General features: G+C 40.3%; 1 protein-coding gene across 3 annotated transcripts; it reads right to left on the minus strand.

Annotated features, from left to right (window-relative positions):
- Nucleotides 1–337: 337 nt before the first annotated feature.
- On the minus strand, nt 338–22,143 carry LOC139545631 (mothers against decapentaplegic homolog 2-like). Of its 3 annotated transcripts, none has more exons than XM_071353603.1 (11): nt 21,961–22,143; nt 13,866–14,274; nt 8,007–8,096; nt 7,528–7,721; nt 7,196–7,330; nt 7,023–7,097; nt 6,797–6,850; nt 6,395–6,607; nt 3,249–3,386; nt 2,880–3,024; nt 338–2,512 (listed from the first exon to the last, which is right to left on the minus strand). In XM_071353603.1, exons 2-11 carry the CDS (start codon nt 14,099–14,101, stop codon nt 2,389–2,391), a joined length of 1,404 nt encoding a protein of 467 aa, XP_071209704.1. In that variant the 5' UTR covers nt 14,102–14,274; nt 21,961–22,143; the 3' UTR covers nt 338–2,388. The 3 variants fall into 3 exon arrangements, with proteins under 3 accessions (XP_071209704.1, XP_071209705.1, XP_071209706.1); XM_071353604.1 differs by having other exon boundaries at nt 2,247–2,512; nt 7,035–7,097; nt 21,961–22,098; XM_071353605.1 differs by lacking the exon at nt 8,007–8,096 and having other exon boundaries at nt 2,247–2,512; nt 21,961–22,098.
- Between the last annotated feature and the right edge of the window lie 1,934 nt (nt 22,144–24,077).

The raw sequence follows: 24,077 nt of genomic DNA on the forward strand, positions 1-24,077 counted from the left end.
CGTGACTTCCTGAAAAGTGAGTGACACAGTAAACGGCCAATGTAATACCAATAATGTATAATAATAATCCATACTCCTGGCCAAAGGGGTAGCTATTGATTTGATGGTGTGCTTGAAAACGTTGTCCAAAAACGAATATTCCTGGGAGGCTAGGGATGTAAGCATAGACATATAATTGAATGGCTCTCATTTAATATGATCAAAGACTCAATTTGCAACTATTTACTATAACGGTCAAATGTCATTTCTATAGATGAGAAAAGGTAAACACGAGGACGCCACTGTAGACTGAGATCAGTGGAAAACTTTCGTGTTAATAAAGATGACAGAAACATGGTCATCATGAGAATAAAAATCTTTATTAGTGTTTTATGAAGTCTGCATAATATGCCACACGCCTGAGAAGCTTATGGTCAGAAAAAAACCCTGCTCTATCAATAACGCCCTCTACTGGTAAAACAACTGTGACAACTACTATACTGACTGCTTTGCAAATAGTTTACTGTTAAATACACATATTACTGTTCTACTGTTATGTACGTCTGGTCCACTTCAGATTTGTTATGTACTCTTCACATTCATATCTTGTAGGCCAATGGTACAAGGCTTCAACACTGGACCCTAACACATGGTTCAGTTCCCCAAATTCAAACTCACTACAGTAGTTGCACTTACAAAGTACAATCACTAGTGCCGTAAGGTTAACAGATTAATAACATCAATAAAGGAGAAGGGAGAAAACAGATGTTTAAAAAATCTTGCAACAGCCACAAAATGACAATGGCATACTGCAAGCTCAGTCTTGTTGTACATACTGTATTTTATAGACAAGAACAAATACATACACAAATACAGAATCTATGTCCCAGTGTGCAGTTTCATTTCTCATGTAAGAACATGGAATACTGCCAAGTTTCTGTAACATTTAGCTAAAAAAAAAAAAAAAATATGAAAAATAAAATCACTGTTTTATGGTTGACCTTTTATCCTTTATTGAGCACCAAATGGCTTCCAAGAGTGAAGAGATGAATGAGTCAAAAAAAAGTTCATACAACATGCCTCTGAGTCACATAACCTAACCATACATTGCAGGAAAACAGATATCAGGTTACAGGCATTTAAGCTTTGATTTGTGTACTTTTTTTTGTTGTTGAAAAAATACCTGTTGACATTACGTGGGGCAGTGTTTTTTTGGAATTAGATTAAAGTCTAACCTTTAAAAAAAATAAACTGGAATGATCCATGCTCTCCATAGATTGCGAGCCATGTCACTTAAAAACAGGCAGTCTTGAAAATATTAACTCTAATAAAAAGTGAATGACAGAAGAACATTTAAGTATATTTATATATAAAAATACATGAGAATACAAAAAAGTAGCAAAAGAAAGGGGATATAGGCTAAACACAATATAGAATGAAATTCACTGATACCTTTAATTCTCCAAGTGAAATAACCTTTCAATAATTCACCTCGTGACACTTAGACACCCAGTGAAACATGAGAAAAAGCTTTTAGAACTGATATTCTCTGGTCCCTGCTTTGTGCATCCAAACTTAAGCAAGTTCAGGACTTACTAGCCTGCATTCTGAGGCTGTGTGTGGTGGAAATGAAACATAGGCTACCTATAATAACATTGAGGATGCCATATAATGACAACGAGCTCAAATTAATGTCAACTATAGCCAGATTGATTTTGCAGCTTGTTTAGTTTTTTTGCTAAACATTCCTATATGTCCATTAAGATGTGTGTCTTACAACGACACACATCTAAAAAAAAAAATAATAATAATATTTTGACAAAAGAGTAAAAGAGTTAATTACGTCAATTAAGCAATTACATTTAAAAACATAATTTAGCATTTCCCTTAAAGGAGAAAGCAACAAAGGCCATCATAATTTCTTAACCAAGCTAACTCCCCCTGACAAAAAAAATATGTATCCATGTTTCCCAGAGAAAAGTTACCTCATGGTCAAAAAGATGGATGAATATATTTAGCATTTACGCTTGTGTTACTTATACAAGCATTCTCTTACTGAGAAACTATGTGTAGAATATTTTTTGGTATTTCCCCTGCCTACAACAATTCATCCCTGGACTTTAAAACCAATATACACTTTATTTGTACCACAAATAGATCTAATATTAAGGATTTGGGGAAAAGCAATTTAACAAGGTGCAACACAAAGATGGGTAACAAAGTGCCAAATTATATTCTGAAAAGTCTGTCTCACGGCGTGTGTGCGTTTAGACAGGGACATGGCACTAGGCCACAAATACTATGAAGTATGTTACAGCAGAAATGTATTCTGCAGCTTTTTTCACGATGGGACTCAAGTTCGAATTTTATGATCTTTGAGTGGGCGACTATTTGGGTCGTTTTCTAGGATTATGACATACTGGAGCAACGTACAGAAGGGGAACCCATCTGAGTCAACACTTTGTCCAGCCATTGCAGGGGTCCATTCAAATGCAGCTCAATCCAGCAGGGAGTGCTTGTGACAGTCTGCCGTCTGGGAGACAAAAAAAAAGACCACAACAAAGCGAAATTAGTGAAATCGCTCAGCATGCAAGCACAGGAACATCACCCAAAACCCAAGGTTAGCCTGAACTTTTTTTACTTCTTGCCCTGTAACAGAGGTATTGTTGAAGAGGGACAAGTAACGTTTGAATACCCCTCCAGCTCCTTAAACATTCCAAACTTCCTATAAATCCAGAAAAGCGGACCATTAGCAAGCTACAATGTTATTTTTTTAATGTATGCCAATGAGTACATTAATATTACCGTCTTCCTCCGACTATCCATCGTCTACTAACTACTTAGATGTGTACAACTGCAAGAATAAAAGTATTCTTGTAATAGTCAGTCATCATGCTTGCCTGTATTCAGCCCCCCAGCCTTTGACAAAGCTCATGCGTATGGTGCACATCCTGGTGAGCTGGTACACAGCCTCAAAGCCCTGGTTTACGGACTGTGCCAGGAGTGCTGCAAACTCCTGGTTGTTGAAGATCTTCAGGTTACAACCTGAGGGAGCGAGGGGAGGAGAGGGTCAGCTGGGAATCATGTATGGACTTTGTTTAGAACACAAGTAAAGCCTGCGGAACCTCCCTGCTATCAATATTATATTTTCTGTGGAAACAAGTAGGAACTAAACATAATAAATAACAGAAAACATATTAGTAATACTATGAAATGATTATAGGAGTGAGCACATCGGAAATCTAAGAGATGGTGTTTGTCTAAGTTACCTGGAGGAATTTTGCAAACGGTTGCTGGGTGCCACCCATACCGCTGGTTGCAGTTTGGACTCTGAACAAAGATGGCGCTATCACTGAGACACTCAGCAAACACCTCACCGCCAATATAGTACAGCCGGACTCCTCTTCCTGTGGAATAATGCAAAATATACAGAACAAAAATAAATGCAACAATTTCCAAGATTTTACTGAGTTAGAGTTCATATAAGGAAAACAGTCAATTGAAATAAATGCATTAGGCCCTAATCTATGGATTTCACATGACTGGGAATACTGATATGCATCTGTTGGTCACAGATACCGTGTATATATATATATATATATATTTTTTTTTAAAAGGGGCGTGGATCAGAAATCTGGTGTCCACCATTTGCCTTATGCAGCACAACATCTTCTCATAAGAGTTGATCAGGCTGTTGATTGTTGTCCCACTCCTCTTCAACGGCTGTGCGAACTTGTTGGATATTGGCGAAAACTGGAACATGCTGTTGTACACGTCGATCCAGAGCATCCCAAACATGCTCAATGGGTGACATGTATGGTGTGTATGCAGGCCATGGAAGAACTGGGACATTTTTCAGCTTTTAGGAATTGTGTACAGATCCTTGCAACATGGGGCCGTGCATTATCACGCTGATACATGAGGTGATGGCAGCAGATGAATGGCACGAAAATGTATCTCTGTGCATTCAAATGGCCTTCGATAAAATGCCATTGTGTTTGTTTTCCATAGCTTATGCCTGCCTATACCATCAGCCTACCGCCACCTTGGGGCACTCGGTTCACAACGTTGACATTAGCAAACCGCTCACCCACACAACGCCATACATGTGGTCTGTGGTTGTGAGGCCGGTTGGACAAACTGCCAAATTAACATTAAATTCTCTGGTAACAGCTCTGGTGGACATTCCTGCAGTCAGCATGCCAATTGCGCACTCCCTTAAAACAGCAGTCATCCGTGGCATTTTTTTAATTTTTACATTTCTCCGTTATTTTACCAGGTAAGTTGACTAAGAACACGTTCTCATTTACAGCAACGACCTGGGGAATAGTTACAGGGGAGAGGGGGATGAATGAGCCAATTGTAAACTGGGGATTATTAGGTGACCGTGATGGTTTGAGGGCCAGATTGGGAATTTAGCCAGGACACCGGGGTTAACACCCCTACTCTTACGACAAGTGCCATCGGATCTTTAATGACCTCAGAGAGTCAGGACACCTGTTTAACGTCCCATCCGAAAGACGGCACCCTACACAGGGCAGCGTCCCCAATCACTGCCCTGGGGCATTGGGATATTTTTTAGACCAGAGGAAAGAGTGCCTCCTACTGGCCCTCCAACACCACTTCCAGCAGCACCTGGTCTCCCATCCAGGGACTGACCAGGACCAACCCTGCTTAGCTTCAGAAGCAAGCCAGCAGTGGTATGGAGGGTGGTATGCTGCTGGCATGTTGTGTGACAAAACTGCACATTTTAGTGGCCTTTTATAATGTGCAATGATCATTTTGTTTAAACAGCTTCTTGATATGCCACACCTGTCAGGTGGATGGATTACCTTGGCAAAGGAGAAAAGCTCACTAACAGGGATGTAAACAAATTATTGCACACAATTTGAGAGAAATAAGCCTTTTGTGCGTACAGAACATTTCTGTGACCTTTTATTTCAGCTCATGAAACATAGGACCAACACTTTACATGTTGCATTTATATTTTTTGTTCAGTGTAAATAAGCATGAGTATTTCAGCTACAAAACATAGTGCTGTTCAATTACTTTAATTCTATTTAGTTCTAGTTTTTTTTGTGAGTCCAACACGTCGTTTCTTTAGAGAAATCAAATAATTCACGAGAGAAATCAAGTCAAGAACTACGCTGGGATGAAGGGAGCTGTAGTTTTCATTACGCAAATATTCAACCTAGTTCAGTGCAGAAATGTGGTAATTAACTACAATGACCATAATCCATTGCGCCAGTTTTTTCCAGCTCAGAGTTAGAGGTGAAGCGAGAGGTTGCACTCTCGCCAAAATCTTTCTAAAATAAACACAATCCGTTTCTATGGGTTTATTTTGGACCTAAGCTTGTCGCCTGCCTTACCACCTTTGGGACGACGGCCATTGTATACAGATCTCTGGATGGATACACTTTTACGCCTGCTACGTTAAGTTAGATACACACAGACCGCATGGAACACAATGACGAGCGGGACAGAGACAATTCGTTTAAGTATACCTTTATCTACTTTGAAGAACTAGTCAAATTAATTAGTTAGAAAGGTCTACAGAAAACTTAGGCAGGCACGCTAAATCAGATGACTAAAGACTACTGTACGTAACGTTAGATGGCCTGGCTGGCTGACAGCTACTACCTGAGCAAAGGTGAGATGATTACTTTAAGGAATAAAAAATAATAAAGTCTTGGCCTCCAGAGTGGCGCAGCGGTCTAAGGCACTGCATCGCAATGCTTGAGGCGTCACTACAGACCCGGGTTAGATCCCAGGCTGTCACGACCAGCAGTGACCGGGAGTCCCATAGGGGGGCGCACAATTGGCCCAGCGCCTTCGGGGTTGGCCGGGGGGGGGGCTTTACTTGGCTCATCGCGCTCTAGCAACTCCTTGTGGGGTCTGGCGCCTGCAGGCTGATTTAGGTCGTCGATTTCGTAGGACGCATGACTCGACCTCGTCTCTCCCGAGCCCGTTGGGGAGTTGCAGCGATGAGACAAGATCGTAATTGGATCGCAATTGGATATCACGAAAAACAAATATATTATTTCATATTTTTCTATTGACGTCTACCCAATGTGGACCTGACAGAGACAATGGAATATTTTCAATGTTTTGGAAATTGAAGTTCACCATTTTGGGCTTTGGCATTTCCATTAAAAAGCTCAAAATCATTATTTCACAATACATTTAATGTTTGTTTTTTTAATTATCGAAACCGAAAACGGTGATAATTAAAAAAAAATAATAGAACTGAACTCAAAAAGCACTAATCTCTCAGCACTAACAAAACATGTGTGTTAAATTACAGAACAAATCCTGTGAAAATCTGAATTGGCACCATATTCCTTTTGGCCAGAGCCTTCAAAAGTAGTGCACCACATAAGGAATAGTGTGCCTCTTGTGGCGTAGCCCGTTGTACCTATGTGCCTCCTGGTCATCTCTACAGTGGCATTCCTGTTGACGTTAGAGAGCAGGCCCAGACAGAAACGCTCTGAGTTGGAGGGGTCGGTGAAACCATCCACGGTCAGAGAGGGCTGCGAAGCGTGGAATGTCTCTCCAACACGCTGGTTCAGCTCATAGTAGGCTATAGAGCACCAGAACGCAGGCTCAGAGTAAGTCACCGGCTGCAGGTCTGAAAAACACGGGGAATGTCATTATAAAAAGCAACTACACATGTTGACGGGAGGAGACCAATGATCTCCAGAGTAGGCACTGGGCTGTCTAAATAGTACTCAATGAATGTTGTCAAATTTGGTCAGATTACAAGTGACTGATAAATGACTGATGCTTTAGACAGACGTGGAGAGACAGTTATTCTTACCCATGCTATGATTGACAGGTGAGAGGGTGCCAGGGGACAATTCAGCAGGAGAACCTGATATGAAAAATACAAAATAAAAATGTAATTATAAAGTCGCATGGTCGGACTTATTGTTGCAAAGAATCCACTAAGATATTTAATCAACAAATCAAAACTTGACAGTTTGACAACTGTTTTCTTTCTTATTTTATGTTAGAACTTCCTATTTGAGGTAAGTGGAATATACCTGTGTCCATACTTTGATTCATCGGTTGATCGCTGGCTTCCCCATCCTCACTTATGTATCCAGGTGGTGGTGTTTCTATAGTAACAGAGGGGGGGGAAATACTGATGAGCTGAACCTGATACATCGTTATCATGAAGGCCATTTGGATATCAACTCATGGTAGATGCACAAACCTGGTATGTAGTTATTTGGAGGCTCGATCCCTGCAGGAAAGCTTGTGTTCTCAGGTATGGAATGAGTGTAGTCATCCAATGGGGGCAGTTCTGTTAGAATTTCCGAGTGTCTTGGCACAAGTACAGGAGGCAGAACTAGAGGAGAGAAGATTATTCAAATGTCAAACAAAGTTCAAAGTTCTTTACAAAATATCAATGAAGACTATTCCCACTTATCCCATCCTTTTTCATGTCTCATGCCAGCAGAAAGAATCGCAGAACTAGCTGTTAACATAGGCTTTTATGGCACCTACAAGTCAGCACACACACCACTGGTTCAAAAGACAACCTACCTGGGGTCTCCACCCTCTGGTAGTGGTAGGGGTTGATGCAGACCTCATCTTTCTTGAGGTGGAAGGCGTACTCGCAGGCCTCGATGGCACGCAGTTCATGGTGGCTGTGCAGGTCGGGCCATCGCCATAAGCGGCAGTAGATGACATGAGGAAGACCCTTTCTGTGGGAGACCTGCAGGCGCCCATCCAGGGATCTGACAGGATGGACAATGGAGGAAATAGATGTGAGAATTGAAAGTGTAAGGGAAGGAAGAAATGGGGGAGGAAACGATAGGAAAAGAAGAGATGGAGATGCATGTGGCCAGGAAGACAAAAGGTGGGGGTGTGGAGAGGGGAAGAGGGGAGTGATGAGGTATGAATGATAGATGCATGAATGGAATTTGTGTTCTCAATGTCTCTCACCCCCCTGGAATGATTACTTCCCACATCAAGGTTGTACAACAGTATGTAGCACAGGACAGTTGAGGATAGATAGTCACCTGGTTTGGTCAGGGTAGCTGTATAGGCCTGAGGTATCCCACTGTTCTATCGTATTTGGTGTACTCAGTCCCCATATTTCAGAGCAATTGCTGTGCACAGAAAAACCAAACAAAACAAAAACAAATGATAAACATGGGGCATGAGTCATTCAGAAATACCAGTATGGGTAATGTAAACATTAAAAGGCCTCTTTTATTAGAGTAATTTTCAATTAGGTATTTCATTCTTTCAGTCAGGAACTGAAAAAAGACACGCCAAATAAGAGAAGCCTTTTGACGGAATAAAGAAAAACGGCATAAGATGGGAATACAGCAGTGGAGGCTGGTGGGAGGAGCTATAGCAGTAGGGGTTCATTGTAATGTCTGGAATGGAATTAATGTAACAGAGTCAAACATGTGGTTTCCATATGTTTGATACTGTTCCATTAATTCCATTCCAGGCATTAAAATGAGCACGTCCCCTTACAGCTCCTCCCACCAGCCGCCTCTGGAGTATAGTAGTATATACAAAGAAACAGTATGCAAGACAAAAAAACATTAATGTTACTGTGGCATTGTACCAAATATTCTGAAAAACTGTGAAACTTTTCCACCACAGCCGTGTAGGTTGGAAGCACTTAACTTATCTTGAGACATTCAAGTAAACACAGAAGACACACAATGGGACTAAAAGAAAAGGAGGGCGCAACCTTGGAAAAAAAGTACATTTCCATTTAACCACCCTCTACAATTCACTTTGTGATTCTAATGGACACGTAGAAAGGAATGATCAGAAAATTAACTCTAGAAATTAAATAGAAATGGAATGGCGAAATATGATGTGATATTTGCTTCTGATACAATATCCAGAATCAGAATTCAGAGCTGATCTAGCCTACCTCAGAAGTGGGACTGAATCTAAACTATAGGCTAAGCCTATATGTTGTATTCCTAAAAGGGCTCTGAAATAGGTTCTAAACTTCCCTCTAATACATGATAAGCATGACACATGGAGATTGCAACTCGCCAATCAGGGCTCGAAAAATAAAATAAAAAAAATAAATCGGTAGAAACCCTGTAGGTATATAAAAAAATAAACTGATATATAAAAACAATTATTTGATGAAACATTGAATTTGGCCTTACTGCTATTAGCCCATAGAAACACATTGAATAACTTTCATGCATGCCAAAACATATATTTTTTTTTTATCAAAAGGAAGTATGTTTTGAAGTGTCTGCCCTATATCTGAGAAATATGCCGCTTGTGCGATATATCGAATACCGGTATGATTTTCAAAACCGTGCTACGCCAGTGCTTATAACTAGCGTCAAATAAATTATGTCCGGCTGAGGGCTCCAGTTTTGCATTTGGTTTGCTAGCTTGCTATCTAAGTGGCTAGATGTCCAGAGATCAAGTTCCTTGGTTACAGCAGATGCATTCAATCTCCTCATGGATCAAGATCCCTGTTGCCCAATTTGTTTTGTGTCGTTTTGAAATAGCACCCCTTGTGTGCACATTCGGTAATACTGTATAGCCCGGTATGGTACAGAAACGGTATGAAAATCTGGATCGCGTTTGGGCATATTCTAATTCTATTAACTTTTAGTCCTTTTTACCAGCCGGTACCGGGTTACCTTCAGAAAAGTCTCGTGAAGCTTGTGGGTGTGAGCTCTGGGATTGGACAGTGTCTGACAGTGTCAATGACACATCGTCCGGTCCAAACATCGTTGATAAATAAATTGTATCGTTTATATATCTATCTAATTTGTTGGGGGCGGGAAGAAGGCAATAGAAAAGGATACATTGGTTATATTAGAACTGTGATTTGGTGCATAATTTAAATCGTATTTAAATTGTTACAAAAGCCACACGTCATTAAATCATTGTTCAAAACAAAATTGCTGAATTATTTTCTAATTGGTAGGGCCATGTTTCTCAGATATATTAGCCTACCTTTAAAAAACGAATATTAAAGCTGTATCAAGTGTAGGCTATTGTCATTTCATCTTGGTCATCTGGGTTAGCGCATTTGCGACATTCAGTTGACAGTTGACATTTAAAAATAATAATAATTTAAAACAAAAATAAGTGACAGGATTTCACTCTCTAACTATAGTATAGGCTGCCTTCGCATGATGGCTGACTTGGTGGGAAAGAAAACTACGTGTTCACCTTTTCAGCAGTTCTTCAGTTTCAGGCTGAATGAGGAAGGTGAGCCAGCAGACCTGACCCAAGTCACTTGCAGAATTTGCAAAAAGATTATCAGGGCAAAGGACTACAAACCTCCATCATCCTGCAGTTAGCTACTATGGGGGAGAACATGCTGGTGATCCTTGTTATAAAGAATGTTACAAATTATTTGTTTTATCCGATTGTATATTTAGGATTTTTACAGTTTGATAAGCAAAAAGGATAATAGGACTATTCGTTTTTAGCCCAATGTTCATTCAATTGTTAAAGAATGTAATAGGCTAAATAATAATAGATTTTATCTGATTGTTGTTGACTTTTATATAAATGCACCATTTGTAAGCCATTCAAATTAAAGTTGTTTGTGAGACAAATCCAATAAAAAAAATTGTTCACACTTAATGAAAGTGCTGCTGCAAGAGTTTTTCCAAGCACGTTGTGCAATTCAAGAATATGAATAAACACTGTCAAAGTAACCTTTACTGAAATTGTTATTGACAGTAGCCTGTGGTAGGCCTATATTATTGGCTGTTTGGTTTGCAAGGAGGGATTTTCCGACGGCACAATTTATTTTGCCTACACGTTGGTCAAGCAAAGCAGAAACGTATCAGGTCTGTTTAAACTTCCCATTCGATTACTTCATCTTGCAATTGTTTGTTCTCTCTCGCTCCTTGTTACTATACTATGTTCTTATTTAGGCTATTAGCGAAGAACTTTGGGATGCAACTCCGTTAGGCCTATAGATTCAGTCGATGGTTGATCATGAAAGAGTTGGCTATGCCTAGGCCAACAAGTCACGTTCAAATCAAAACGGGGAGAAAATTAAGATTTTAAAACGATAAGCCAGACAACGACGTGTCTGCTGCAAAAGGCCCACGATCATCCGAGTTTGGAGAGAGAAAAAACACACGTTACGCCTCATCTGACCATTTGCGCTGCTTTGGTGCTCTTCGCTCTTTCTACATTGTTCTCTTGCATTATGTTAGTAGTCTAGCAAGTCTAGCTCTTACAGTATGTATTGAAAATGTAGGCTATGGCAATTAGGGAATTGGCCACTTGGCATGGCGGCCTGCTGTGTTCTCGCTGCGCTGCCCGACTGCGTGCAGTCAAGCTCAAATATGCTAAACGATCGTTTGTATCATCACAATGTCGTCACCATCAATGATAGCGGTCAAACATAGATAGACAATGCAATTGTAATAATCACCCAACCCTAGTGAGCTCAAACCATTGACTTTACAGACATTAGTGAGAAGAAATCAAAAAGTTAGCACACCGAAGGGACTGACGTCACACTTGTCCTGTGAAGCTTGTGGGCGTCGTATAGCAAAACAGGCAACATGTCTGTGTTCGTGAGAATCTCAGTTTTCGATAGTAGAATCCTAGCTCAAACCACTCAGACGACTTTACGGATGTTTTAGTGAACAGTAACTTTTTGGCATCGTCTCATGTCTGACAAACACAGCGCCAAACTACCGCAGATTCAGAAGCCTGACACCAGCGATTCCACGGATTGAGACGCAGCCCATGCAAAAACCTGGAAATGTGTAGCGTAAACACAGGGTTGTATTTAATAAAAAGGTGATGGCGTCGCCGATTTCCGCACGGGCGCAGACATCGATCTGAGAGGGTTTAAAGAGCGCCAGGTTGGTGAGTGACGACATGCAAGAGATCAGTCATTCATTCATCGATCTCCTGAAGAAGCTATCCCTTTATTTGTTCCCACAAATGTTTGGATATACTGGTAAAGTAACCAGGCTGATCGCTATCTAGCTACCTAATGAAGTAACATGATTGAACAAGGTGCAAACAAATGCCCACGAGTGGTTTTGGTACGGCCCACGACATGGTTAATGAATGTAAAATGCAGCCAGCCAATGCACGATAGGAATAAAAAAAAAAAACGTTGCACCGGTCATATATTGTTTGAGCTAGAAACAAGCCATTTTCACTGTAGTAATGACAGGTACGAATTGGCGGTCTTTTCTCTCTCTAGGGCACTCGGAAATAACGGTACAGCGAAGCTGAATCATTGCAACTACTATCTGGGAGATTTTTTTCCCCTCCGCACTGGTGCTCCCAAAATAGAATGTCTGGTCCCACAGCAAAACATTTAGGAGCATGTGTGAACAAAATGGTCGAACTTCCGAGCCCTGGTTGCAATACATTTTGCAAGACCATCTATTGGTTTACACAATATTGATTCCACCTGTCAACAAGATCTATACAAATTTACTCAGTATCTAATAAACATACAAACATCTGAACTGTTCTAAGCAGGTCATCAACAAATAAAAAGGGTATTTTACAACATACCCAGAGAACATGTTCTACTAAGACATCAAGGTTAACTGGCTGATTACCTTACATTCTCAGACAAATGTCATACAATGCCTTCAGAAAGTATACCCCTTGACTTATTCCACATTTTGTTGTTACAGCCTGAATTGAAAATGTATTTTCTCACCCATCTACACACAATGACAAAAGTGAAAACATGTTTAGACATTTTTGCAAACTTATTGAAAATGAAATACAGAAATATCTCATTTACATAAGTATTCACACCCTTTGCTATGACACTCCAAATTGCGCTCAGGTGCATCCAATTTCCTTTGCTCCTCCTTGAGATGTCACTACAACTTGATTGGAATTCACCTGTGGGCAATTCAATTGTTTGGGCATGATTTAGAAATAAACACACCTGTCTATATAAAAGGTCCCACAGTTGACAGTACATGTCAGAGCAGAAACTATACCATGAAGTCCAAGGAACTGTCTGTACATCTCTGAGATAGAACTGTGATGAGGCATATATCTGGGGAAGGGTATAAAACAATTTCTAAAGTGTTGAAAGTTTCCAAGAGCACAGTGGTCTCCATTGGGAAATGGGAAAAATATGGAACTACCGGGCAATAAGGACCTTGGTCAGGGAGGTGACAAAGAACTCAATGACCACTGGCAGAACTACAGAGTTCCTTGGCTGAGATGGGAGAACCTGCCAGAACAAGAGTCGACAGTAATTCACCAATCTGGTCTTTATTGGAGACTGGCTAGACAGAAGCACATGACAGCACAGCATACCTGTAGTTTGCAAATAGGCATGTGAAAGACAGAGCATAAGGAAAAAGATTCTGTGATCTGATGAAACAAAAATTGAACTCTTTGGCCTGAATGCAAAGCTCTATGTCTGGAGAAAACCAGGCACAGCTCATCACCTGTCTAACACCATACCTACCTTGAAGCATGGTGGTGGCATGCTATGATGAGGAGAAAAAAATAATAGATTTAATCGATTTTCAATTCAGGCTATAACACAACATGTGCAATTACATCAAGGGGTATGAATACTTTGAAATTATGGCATAAGTACATGGTGGGGTGCGGAGTCAGCATTTACAAAACTAACTGTAGGACCATTTCTGAGATTCAATGGAGGACAGAAAGATAAAAATAATTTGGGAGTTAAGACCTCTATGTTTAAGGACCTTGTATGTTAGAGAGGCTGTTTAAAGAAAGAGGAGGCCACTAGACGGTTAGCTGATAGTAAATACACAGGTAAAATACACCGTATATAATCATCTCCATACAAAGGTTTCTGATGCATGGTCAACTGTTCACTCCAAAGAACCATACAACGACTGTAAGCAGAGCTCTGTGTTGTTACCTGGCATGGGGTTACGTACCTGGGGATGGTGACACACTTGGTGTTGCAGTTCTGTGTGGTGATGGCCTTCTCCAGCTCGTCCAGCTGTCCAGTCTTCTTCAGCTTCTTAACCAGGCTCTTGACAGCCTTCTCACACCACTTCTCCTCCTGGCCATTCTGTTCTCCACCCCCTGCTCCCCCGGGGCCGCTGGCTGACTTCTTCCACCCCAGGAGCCTCTTCACGACCGGAGGGGTGAAAGGCAAGATGGAGGACATTTTGGGTGTAGCGAGGAGGATTCTTGAGAGAACTCAAACACACTCGGGAGGCAGAGGGGACCTGGAGGAAGGGAGGCACAGTTTGGCCCTTTCTCTGGTGTGGTCCCTCTGTTTCGTGAGGAATCACAGGGCTGGTGTGAGGATGAGCTAGATATGTGCAGAAGAGATAACACCTGAGGGGAAAATCAAACAGGAATTCAGTAATGAATGTCTGATTAAAGAGATTGTGATGTGTGATAATGCATTCAATTGTGTGTGGGGTCCTTTTCAAAGTGAATGGGTGGTCTTGAAAAACGAGTTAAATCCCTTATCCACCATAGCCGATTAAACTCAACCCCACAATTTATGATGAGTTGAGCAGCGACTAGTGTGGGTGAACTGGAGCTCCGAAGTTTAGTGTAATAACGGGCTATTCTTTGTGTTCTGAAATAAATGTAAAAATACATCGGAGCTCCAGTCCGCCCACACTAATCGGCTATGGTGGATGAGGGATTTATCCAACTAGTTTTCAAGACCACCCATAAAATCAGAGTTGAGTTTAGTCAGCTAATCCCACCATCACATCCTTTTATCAGCAACAACTGCAGTTACATTAGGCAGCAGATCCAACCCGCTTGCATACAGCTGCACTAGGGTCAGACAGCCTTCCTGTGTACATTGGGTATACCAAACATTAGGAACACCTTCCTAATATTGAGATGCACCCTCCCTTTTTGCCCTCAGAACAGCTTCAATACGTCGGGCATGGGCTCTACAAGGCGCTGCACGCGTCCCCACAGTTGGCTGGATGTCCGCGTGTCAAGTTGGATGAATGTCCTTTGGGTAGTGGACCATTCTTGCTCAACAGTTACCCCTTGTGTATCGTGAAAAACCCAGCAGCGTTGCAGTTCTTGACACAAACCAGTGCGCCTGGCACCTACTACCATACCCCGTTCAAAAGGCACTTAAATATTTTGTCTTGCCCATTCACCGTCTGAATGGCAACAATACACATTCCTTGTCTCAACTGTCACGAGGCTTAAAAATCCTTCTTTAACCAGTCTCCTCCCCTTCATCTACACTGATTGCAGTGGATTTAACAAGTGACATCAATAAGGGATCATAGCTTACACCTGGTCAGTCTATGTCATGGAAAAAAGTATCTGTTTTTAATGTTTGGCACAGTGTATATCAAGACACTGCGGAACCGGCACAAGATATGGCTCGGAAAACAGTTGTTTAATCTTCTCGGTATAACAGTTGGGATAATGGGACAATTCGGAGTACATCCCTGGATTGAGGTACTTTTTCCGAGCCATATCTCGCGCTGGCTCTGTGGTGTCTTAAAAGGGGAATGGAAACACCGTAGGAAGTAAAGCCAAGCAAATAGAAATATTCCATCCACTAATACTAAACATGTGCATACACTAACATACTCTGAACAAAAAACAATTTCAAAAACAGTTACAGTTCATATAAGAAAATCAGTCTATGGATGTCATATGAACGGGAATACAGATATACATCTGTTGGTCACAGATACCTTTAAAAAAGTAGGGTTGTGGATCACCATTTGCCTCATGCTGGGCGACACATCTTTACATAGAGTTGCTCAGGCTGTTTGATTTTCAGCTTCCAGGAATTGTGTACAGATCCTTGTGACATGGGGCCATGCATCCTCATCATCATCATCATCATGCTAAAATATGAGGTGATGGCAGCGGATGAATGGTACGAGACTGGCCCTCAATCTCGTCACAGTATCCCTTTGCATTGAAATTGCCATCGATAAAATGCAATTTTACACTGGCCCGTACCACAACCCCACCGTGGGGCACTCTGCTCACAATGCTGACATCCTCAAACCACTCACCCACACGACACCGTCTGCCCAGTTAAGTTGAAACCAGGATTCACCCGTGAAGAGCACACTTCTCTAGCGTGCCAGTGTCTATCGATGGAGAGTTGCACCCCACCTTTTTGCCCTCAGAACAGCTTCAATTTGTCGGGCATGGAATCTACAAGGTGCCGAAAGCTTTCCAACAGTTGTGTCAAGTTGGCTGGATGTCGGGTACAATTCAAACCAGGATTCACCCATGAAGAGCACACTTCTCTAGCATGCCAGTGTCTATCGAAGGTGAGCATTTGTCCACTAAAGTCCACTATGACACCGAACTGCAGTCAGGGATCTTTTACTTCAGCTCATAAAACCAACACTTTATGTTTCTTTTTAGTATTTTTATATTGAACGTTTATTTGATGTGTGGGTAGCGCCATCTTGAATTGCCATAGTAATGATTGACGCCAATTGCGTTATTGGCAGGTTTGAGCAAATTGTGAGTTTTGGTACGGGGACTGAAAGTGAATGAATGCTGCTACCAGGAGGGCCCTCGCCTCCACTGGACCTGAAAGGTTTCTCACAACTTTGACAGCTTTGAGATAAGGACAACAATTTGTTTTTATGTTAGTAATTATAATATGTACATATATATCTTTCTGATTGATAAGATGAGTCTGTGAAATTAACTTTTGACAGTCAGCCAAAAACAAGGTAGCTAGTTAGCCAGTCTACTTGATTTAGCTCATTTTGTCTTTATGTTAATGTAGACATTGATAACTGTACAAAATAAAATGCTCATATTGACAATTTGAAGAACATTTGTCGCCATTAGTATTAGCTAGCTAAGAGCTAAAATTAACTGGCTAGTGTCTGATTCGATTTGTAGCTAACTAGCTACAGCAGATAGCTTACCAGCCACAACTAAGAGGGCTGCAGGATTGCTGTTTTACCAGTAAAATGTATAATACCCATATAATTATTAGCTAGCTAGATCATAAGATGTCTGTTTATATGTGATATGATTTCTAAGAATAGTAAACCTGCTGGCTGTTGATTGCAAGAATGAATGTAGCCTAACCCTTATGATGAAAACTAGCTAATAGCTATGACATTTGAAAGCTCAGGCTGGTAGTCAGCTTTGCAACTAAATCATCCTGGTCTAGCTGGTAACGGTCAATGATGTATTATTGTTGTGTACTATTACCTTGCAAAAGTATTCCGACCCCTTGGATTTCTTCAAATTGTATTGTGTTACAAAGTGGGATGAAAATGTATTTAAATTGTACTTTTTTTGTGTCAACAATCTACTCAAAATACTCTGTCAAAGTGAAATAAAAATGCATTTAATTTAAAAAAAATGAATACAAAGTAATTACTCAAATGTAGTCACAGCTCCTTTGTTCAGGCAAGCCAAATTAGTTCTGGAGTAAAATGTCTTAAAACAAATCACATAAGTTACATTGACTATGAAATAATAGGGGTTCAAGGGCTGACCCCAATTAGTCCACTGGTCGATTGTTTGGTTGATATGCTGTTGGTCAGCCAAGACCACATTTTTTGGGGTCAAGAAGTAGCAACATAGATGTTTTTTTCTCAGTGGACTAATTGATTGAGGCTGCAGGGAAACCACAGTCCCAGAAGAAGGGGAGTGTGGTTCAGATGCACAAGGCACATCTCTCTCCAGAATGCACTCTTTCCCGCCATTTCGTGCTCATTCAGCATTTCAGAACATAAATTGTGTGAATAGTTCGCCCTTTGATTTTTAATGTCTATCCCCATTACACATATCAGTAGTAGCCTACATTTAATTCCCATAATTTCTAATCTACAATGTTTCTTTGGTTATGGATATTTCTGTTAATACATTCATGCCTGATTCACGCATGTCTCAGTGCGGAGGCCGTGGGGCTGGCACACCAGTAGTACATTTACTGTTCTAAATTTACAATGTTTGTTTGGCTAAGGTAATTTCTCTTAATGCATTCAATATATTGTTACAGTCATGTACTGTTCCCATTGCCGGGGTGGACACGTTGTTTGCAGAGCTCACAACCTATGCTACATTGGAGAAACAAGTTTTGGTTTATTTAATTCCATTTAAGAGTTGTCAATTTACTCACTGTCTTTTATTTGGTGCGCTTATGTCAATGTTGAGTAAGCACCTGATTACGCATACAGAAGTGGCCTAGCCTACCTGGCCCATTTGGGGAGCTCTGATAGTATTTCTGATCTAATTAACTCACCACTGCCAGTGAGCTGTGGAGCTTCTCAAAATGTTTCACCTCAAAACAGCAAGTAACCTTTTTCAGAATCCATTGAGAACGACAATATTTCCATCTCTCCCTCTATATATATATATATATTAGAGGTCGACCGATTAATCGGGGCCGATTTCAAGTTTTCATAACAATCGGAAATCGGTATTTTTGGGCGCCGATTTGCCGATATTTTTTTACACCATTATTTAATCTTTATTTAACTAGGCAAGTCAGTTAAGAACACATTCTTATTTTCAATGACGGCCTAGGAACGTTCTGCCTCGTTCAGGGGCAGAACGACAGATTTTTAACCTTGTCAGCTCGGGGGATCCAATCTTGCAACCTTACAGTTAACTAGTCCAATGCTCTAACACCTGATTACATTGCACTCCACGAGGAGCCTGCCTGTTAGCGAATGCAGTAAGCTAAGGTAAGTTGCTAGCTAGCATTAAACTTATCTTATAAAAAACAATCAATCAATGACTGTCATTGCTCCAATGTGTACTTAGGCATTGATGTTTATGGTTATCTTAAAATCAATACACAAGTATATATTTTTAAACCTGCATATTTAGCTAAAAGAAATCCAGGGTAGCAGGCAATATTAACCAGGTGAAATTGTGTCATTTCTCTTGCGTTCATTGCACGCAGAGTCAGGGTATATGCAACAGTTTGGGCCGCCTGGCTCTTTGCGAACTAAGTTGCCAGAATTTTACGTAATTATGACAACATTGAAGGTTGTGCAATGTAACAGGAATATTTAGACTCATGGATGCCACCCGTTAGATAAAATACGGAACGGAATAAACGTTTCGTTTTCGAGGTGATAGTTTCCGGATTAGTCAAAGGTATATGGTTTAGAGAGAAATAGTCGACGCGTTATAATTCCTGTAATAACTTGCGGCTGAATTTGAAAGGGGTTCCTTCGTTATTTTACCGTTCATGTCTTCCATAGAGAATGTCTTGATCTACTTCAAATAAGGTCTGTGTTTCGTGCAGGCTTAAACCGCCTCGACGTTTTGATACCCGTGTAAATCTCACTAGGATAAGGTAACGTTTGTCAACATATTTTCATAAATCCACTCCACAAAAAAATGTATCTTCACTTATATTTAGCCAATATTGATCAGAGTTACCTTGTCCTATGGATATCTACACAGTTATAAAATTGGCACGGTGATGTAAGCCTACACGAAACACAGACCTTATTTTAAGTGAATCTAAAAATATCCTATGGAATAAATGAAGGAACCGCTTTTCAGATTTTGCTAGAAGGTGTCATGGGAATTATGACTCGCACTTTGGTTGTCAATTCTTACCATGCCCATTATTAAAATAGGATTTCCTGCATATAGAAATTTAAGTTTTTGTTTTCAACATTCATCACAGGTAACTTAAACTCTATTTTTATTCAAACAGTTGAGAGTATTTGTCTCCTAAACAGACTCTTCAGTATCATTGTCACTTCAGAGCTGTGTGCGTGTGTGTGTATTTATGTATTATATTAAGTTAAAATAAGTGTTCATTGTTCATTCAGTATTGTTGCAATTGTCATTATTACAAAAATGTGTGTGTATGATATAAATATATATTTTTTTAAAGTTTTTTTTAAATAAATCGGCCGATTATTCGGTATCGGCTTTTTTTGTCCTCCATATTTTTCGTCCATTAAAATAACATCAAATTGATCAGAAATACAGTGTGGACATTGTTAATGTTGTAAATGACTATTGTAGCTGGAAACAGCAGATTTTTTTATGGAATATCTTCATAGGCGTACCGAGGCTCATTATCAGCCACCATCACTCCTGTGTTCCAATGGCACATTGTGTTAGCTAAACCAAGTTTATCATTTTAAAGGGCTAATTGATCATTAGAAAACCCTCTTGCAATTATGTTAGCACAGCTGAAAATTGTTGTCCTGATTAAAGAAGCAATAATTCTGGACTTCTTTAGACTAGTTGAGTATCTGGAGGATCAGCATTGGTGGGTTCAATTACATGCTCAAAAGGGCCAGAAACAAAGGACTTTCTTCTGAAACTCGTCAGTCTATTCTTGCTCTGAGAAAGGAAGGCTATTCCATGCGAGAAATTGCCAAGAAACTGAAGATCTCGTACAACGCTGTGTACTACTCCCTTCACAGAACAGTGCAAACTTGCTCTAACCAGAACAGAAAGAGGAGTGGGAGGCCCCGGTGCACAACTGAGCAAGAGGACAAGTACATTAGAGTGTCTGGTTTGAAAAACAGACGCCTCACAAGTCCTCAACTCGCAGCTTCATTAAATAGTACCTGCCAGTCTCAACGTCAACAGTGAAGAGGCGACTCCGGGATGCTAGCCTTCTAGGCAGAGTTGCAAAGAAAAAGCCATATCTCAGACTGGCTAATAAAAATAAAAGATTAAGATGGGCAAATGAACAGACACTGGACAGAGGAACTCTGCCTAGAAAGCCAGCATTCCGGAGTTCCCTCTTCACTGTTGACGCTGAAACAAGACATTTCTAAGTGGCCATAAACTTTTGAACAGTAGTGTACTTTTGGCCATGTAGTGTATTACTATTCTGAGTTTCAATCCTTACAAAATAAGTTTAACTCAATATTCTCAAGTGTTTCCTCCATCTTCATTAGGATGTTGTGTAAATGGCAGTTCGGGGGAAAAGCGTAGATGTTCGTATAAGATAGATGTTCACATGTTTTGTCTTGACCGATTACCATTTGATTTATGTGGTGCTATTGTACGTCATATCATTTGAAAGGGCTGTTTCTCAGCTTTCAAAATATGTATCATGTTTTCATATACTGTTTGATATTAGCAATTTTGTTCTGTGATGCACGCAGAGTTCATGGTCTTTCAGACAGTTTTGGAAAACCTGCCAGTGATGCAACAATGCCACTATGGCGATTTACAGTTAGTTAACTGGTGTTCTAAAGCCTAGTGTTTCCATTCCCCTTTAATATACACAGGAATGCTGTCCAACCCTATTGCATCTGTAAGCAAGTGGGTCGGATCTGCTGGCTATAGCAACAAGTTAACATCATAGCTACCATTGTTTGCGAATATACACATGTACACAAATAATATTTAAATACTAACAGTGCGGGTGGATTCTATATAATACCACATCTTCATTTACCGGGTGGTTAACTAGCTACAGTGATTAACTGTTTAATTCATAAACTCCAATGCTGGTTAGATTATTTATTGTAGGTACAAGTAGTAGCAAGCTAGCTATCTCGGCTAAGGTAAGGGGCTAACTAGTTATCCGGGCCATAGCTAACGTTAGCTAGCTAGCACTTCCAGGCCGGTTGGTTGATGGCCATTTTATCAGCAGTAAATCAACTAACGTTATTATATAGCTAGTCAAATTAGATAGCCAAGTTAACAATTGATTATTCATAGATAATGTAGCTATGAAAAGCGAAGGAAATTATTGAGTACGTAACTTGTATGGTTGGAGTACATTATCGCCAATTCCTATTGTTGTGCTACAACAAGACTCAGCGCAACAATTAGCTAGTTAGCCAATGTTAGCTAACCCAGGCTTACTCAATGCAGCTAACGTTAGCTAAATGACGAGCTAGCTAGTTCGCTAACGTATGCTATAATGAAACAATGATTTGATGGCGACATGATACACCACCACCATTGCCAGTTAGAATAACAATCACATGTTATATTAACACTTGAAGTGATACATAAGATAGGTAGACCAAATGTAAAAAACCCGAGCAGCTAACATCACACAAAACAAAAGTCGAGGGAAAATGAAAAGCATTGCATTACCCCTTGATGATGAGAATCTCGAGCTCTTCTCCGTGTAACGATATATGCAGTAGACAAAGGGGGAAACGTTTCCTTTAAACCCAACTATAAATGCAGCCGCTATCTCGACGAGAAGATTGCTGTATTTTCTCAAGTCTGATACCTGGCTAGCAGCTTAGCCTAACAAGTTAGTTAGACTTGAACAAGAAAGACACCCTAGTAGGCTAGCTGAATTCAGAATCTTAATCCCTCCTGATTGGATCAAACAAGACAATCATATTATTTTAGCATATCGGATTGGCCTACAGCAATGTCAATCTTTTTTGTTTATTTGACAGCATGGTTATTTTTCGAATCTGTCGTTGACATTGTCAGTGAGGAACTAGCTTGCGATACATACTTTTATATGAATTGATATAACTGATAAACCTTTCTCATATTACATAAAGAATAGAGCTGAGGAAAGAAATATTGCATGTAGCGGCATACCCTAATTTGAAATGATGCACAATTGGTTACTCAAAGATAAGATTTCATGCGAAAAAATAAATCCAGGCTACTTTAGATAACAGGTTGATGAAACAACTTTATATGATGTTTCTGTTTGAAAGTAGCAACCACGCCTTGTGTATTTCTCATTCCTCCGTTGAAATCATTGATCTAACACATCTGAGTGGCAGGTTTCAAAGCTCTTCCCAAATCAAATTGTATTGGTCGCATAGTTCTACACATACCTCGACTAACCTGTACCCCCCCACAGGTGCATCGATGCTTATGTTTCTAACTCCAACAACGCACCATACCTAACAGTACAAAACATTAATACACAAATCCCCAAAATAAAAGAAACAACTTAAGAAATCAGAACAAACAATGTCAGAGTCCGGATATAAAATATATATGTATATAATGGTGTGTATGGACAGTATATAAATATGAAAGGTGTGTACAACAGTAGTTATATAGGATTTACAGATGAAGTGGGTACCAACCGTATGTAACATTATTAAAGTGACCAGTGTTCAATCACTATGTACATAGGGCAGCAGTCTCTAAGGTGCAGGGTAGAGTACCCTGTATGGTAGCCGGCTAGTAACAGTGACTAAGTTCAGGGCAGGATACTGGGCAGAGGGGCTAGTGGTGACTATTTAACAGTCTGATGGCCTGGACATAGAAGCTGTTTTTCAATCTCTTAGTCCCAGCTTTGATGCACATGTACTGTCTCCGCCTACTATATGGTAGTGGGGTAAACAGGTCGTGACTTGGGTGGCTGAGGTCTTTGATGATCTTCTTGACCTTCCTGTGACACATGGGTACTGTAGACGTCCTGGAGGGCAGGCAGTGTGCCTAGTGGTTTCTGGAGAAGTGGGTACACTCAAATTTTGACAAAACATTTCCAAATGGCCACCCATTGAAGAAAAGGCACCCTGTGTGAAAATGTTGTGAGAAACAGTGACACTGAATGACTGAAAATGATCAATCCCATATTGGTCTTTCCCAGTCAGGCCAACCCAAGCCGTACTGTGCAGGTAAGCTATTGGTAGGCCTACTATTGAACAGATAAATGAGGCTGTCAACTGACTCAGAAATTCACAGGTTTCTGATTAATTATTTTCCTGTTCTGTTGGTTTTCTTCCTTTCATTGTTTAGCTGGGAAAGGCATTATCCTATTCATATTAGTAACCATGATAGTTGTTGCATCTTTAATCTCACCTCTTTCTAATTTTCAAATGGTTATTTTCATCTCTGTCCATGAAACCGCTCGCATGTGCGGTGCACATTTTAGAAAGGTGTTTTCCCCAAATTGCATTTTGGAACATTGGTGCGTAGGCTTACCACCTTGTGCTTGCACATTGCTGTGCCTAAAATGTGAAGAAATAGTTTATCAACATTTTAAGCTAAACATTCTAGTCTGTTCCATCAGTTTGTCATCTTTTCTTCTGTTTGTAATGTAATTTTCATTACGTGTCGGACCGCAGTAAGACTAGCTGTTGGTTTTGGCATCGGCTAATGGGTAACCTAATAAATCAAATCAAGCCTTATTAATTGATACAGCATATACCTCCACTACACTACTTTGATATGCATCGTGGGGATTAAGATGTAAGTATACGCAATGTTCACTGAAAAATAAGTGT

The sequence above is a fragment of the Salvelinus alpinus genome, chromosome 19 (genome assembly GCF_045679555.1).
Source record: "Salvelinus alpinus chromosome 19, SLU_Salpinus.1, whole genome shotgun sequence".
Taxonomy (NCBI): domain Eukaryota; kingdom Metazoa; phylum Chordata; class Actinopteri; order Salmoniformes; family Salmonidae; genus Salvelinus; species Salvelinus alpinus.

Bases quoted from the DNA above. Each gene is read 5' to 3' on its own strand.
- LOC139545631 (XM_071353603.1), bottom strand. From the start codon at position 14,101: ATGTCCTCCATCTTGCCTTTCACCCCTCCGGTCGTGAAGAGGCTCCTG. The intron at 3,025-3,248 runs GTAACTTAGACA...TCGCTCCCTCAG, and splicing joins CGTTTGCAAAATTCCTCCAG to GTTGTAACCTGAAGATCTTC. The intron at 2,513-2,879 runs GCAAGCATGATG...TTTGTCTCCCAG, and splicing joins GGCTGGGGGGCTGAATACAG to ACGGCAGACTGTCACAAGCA.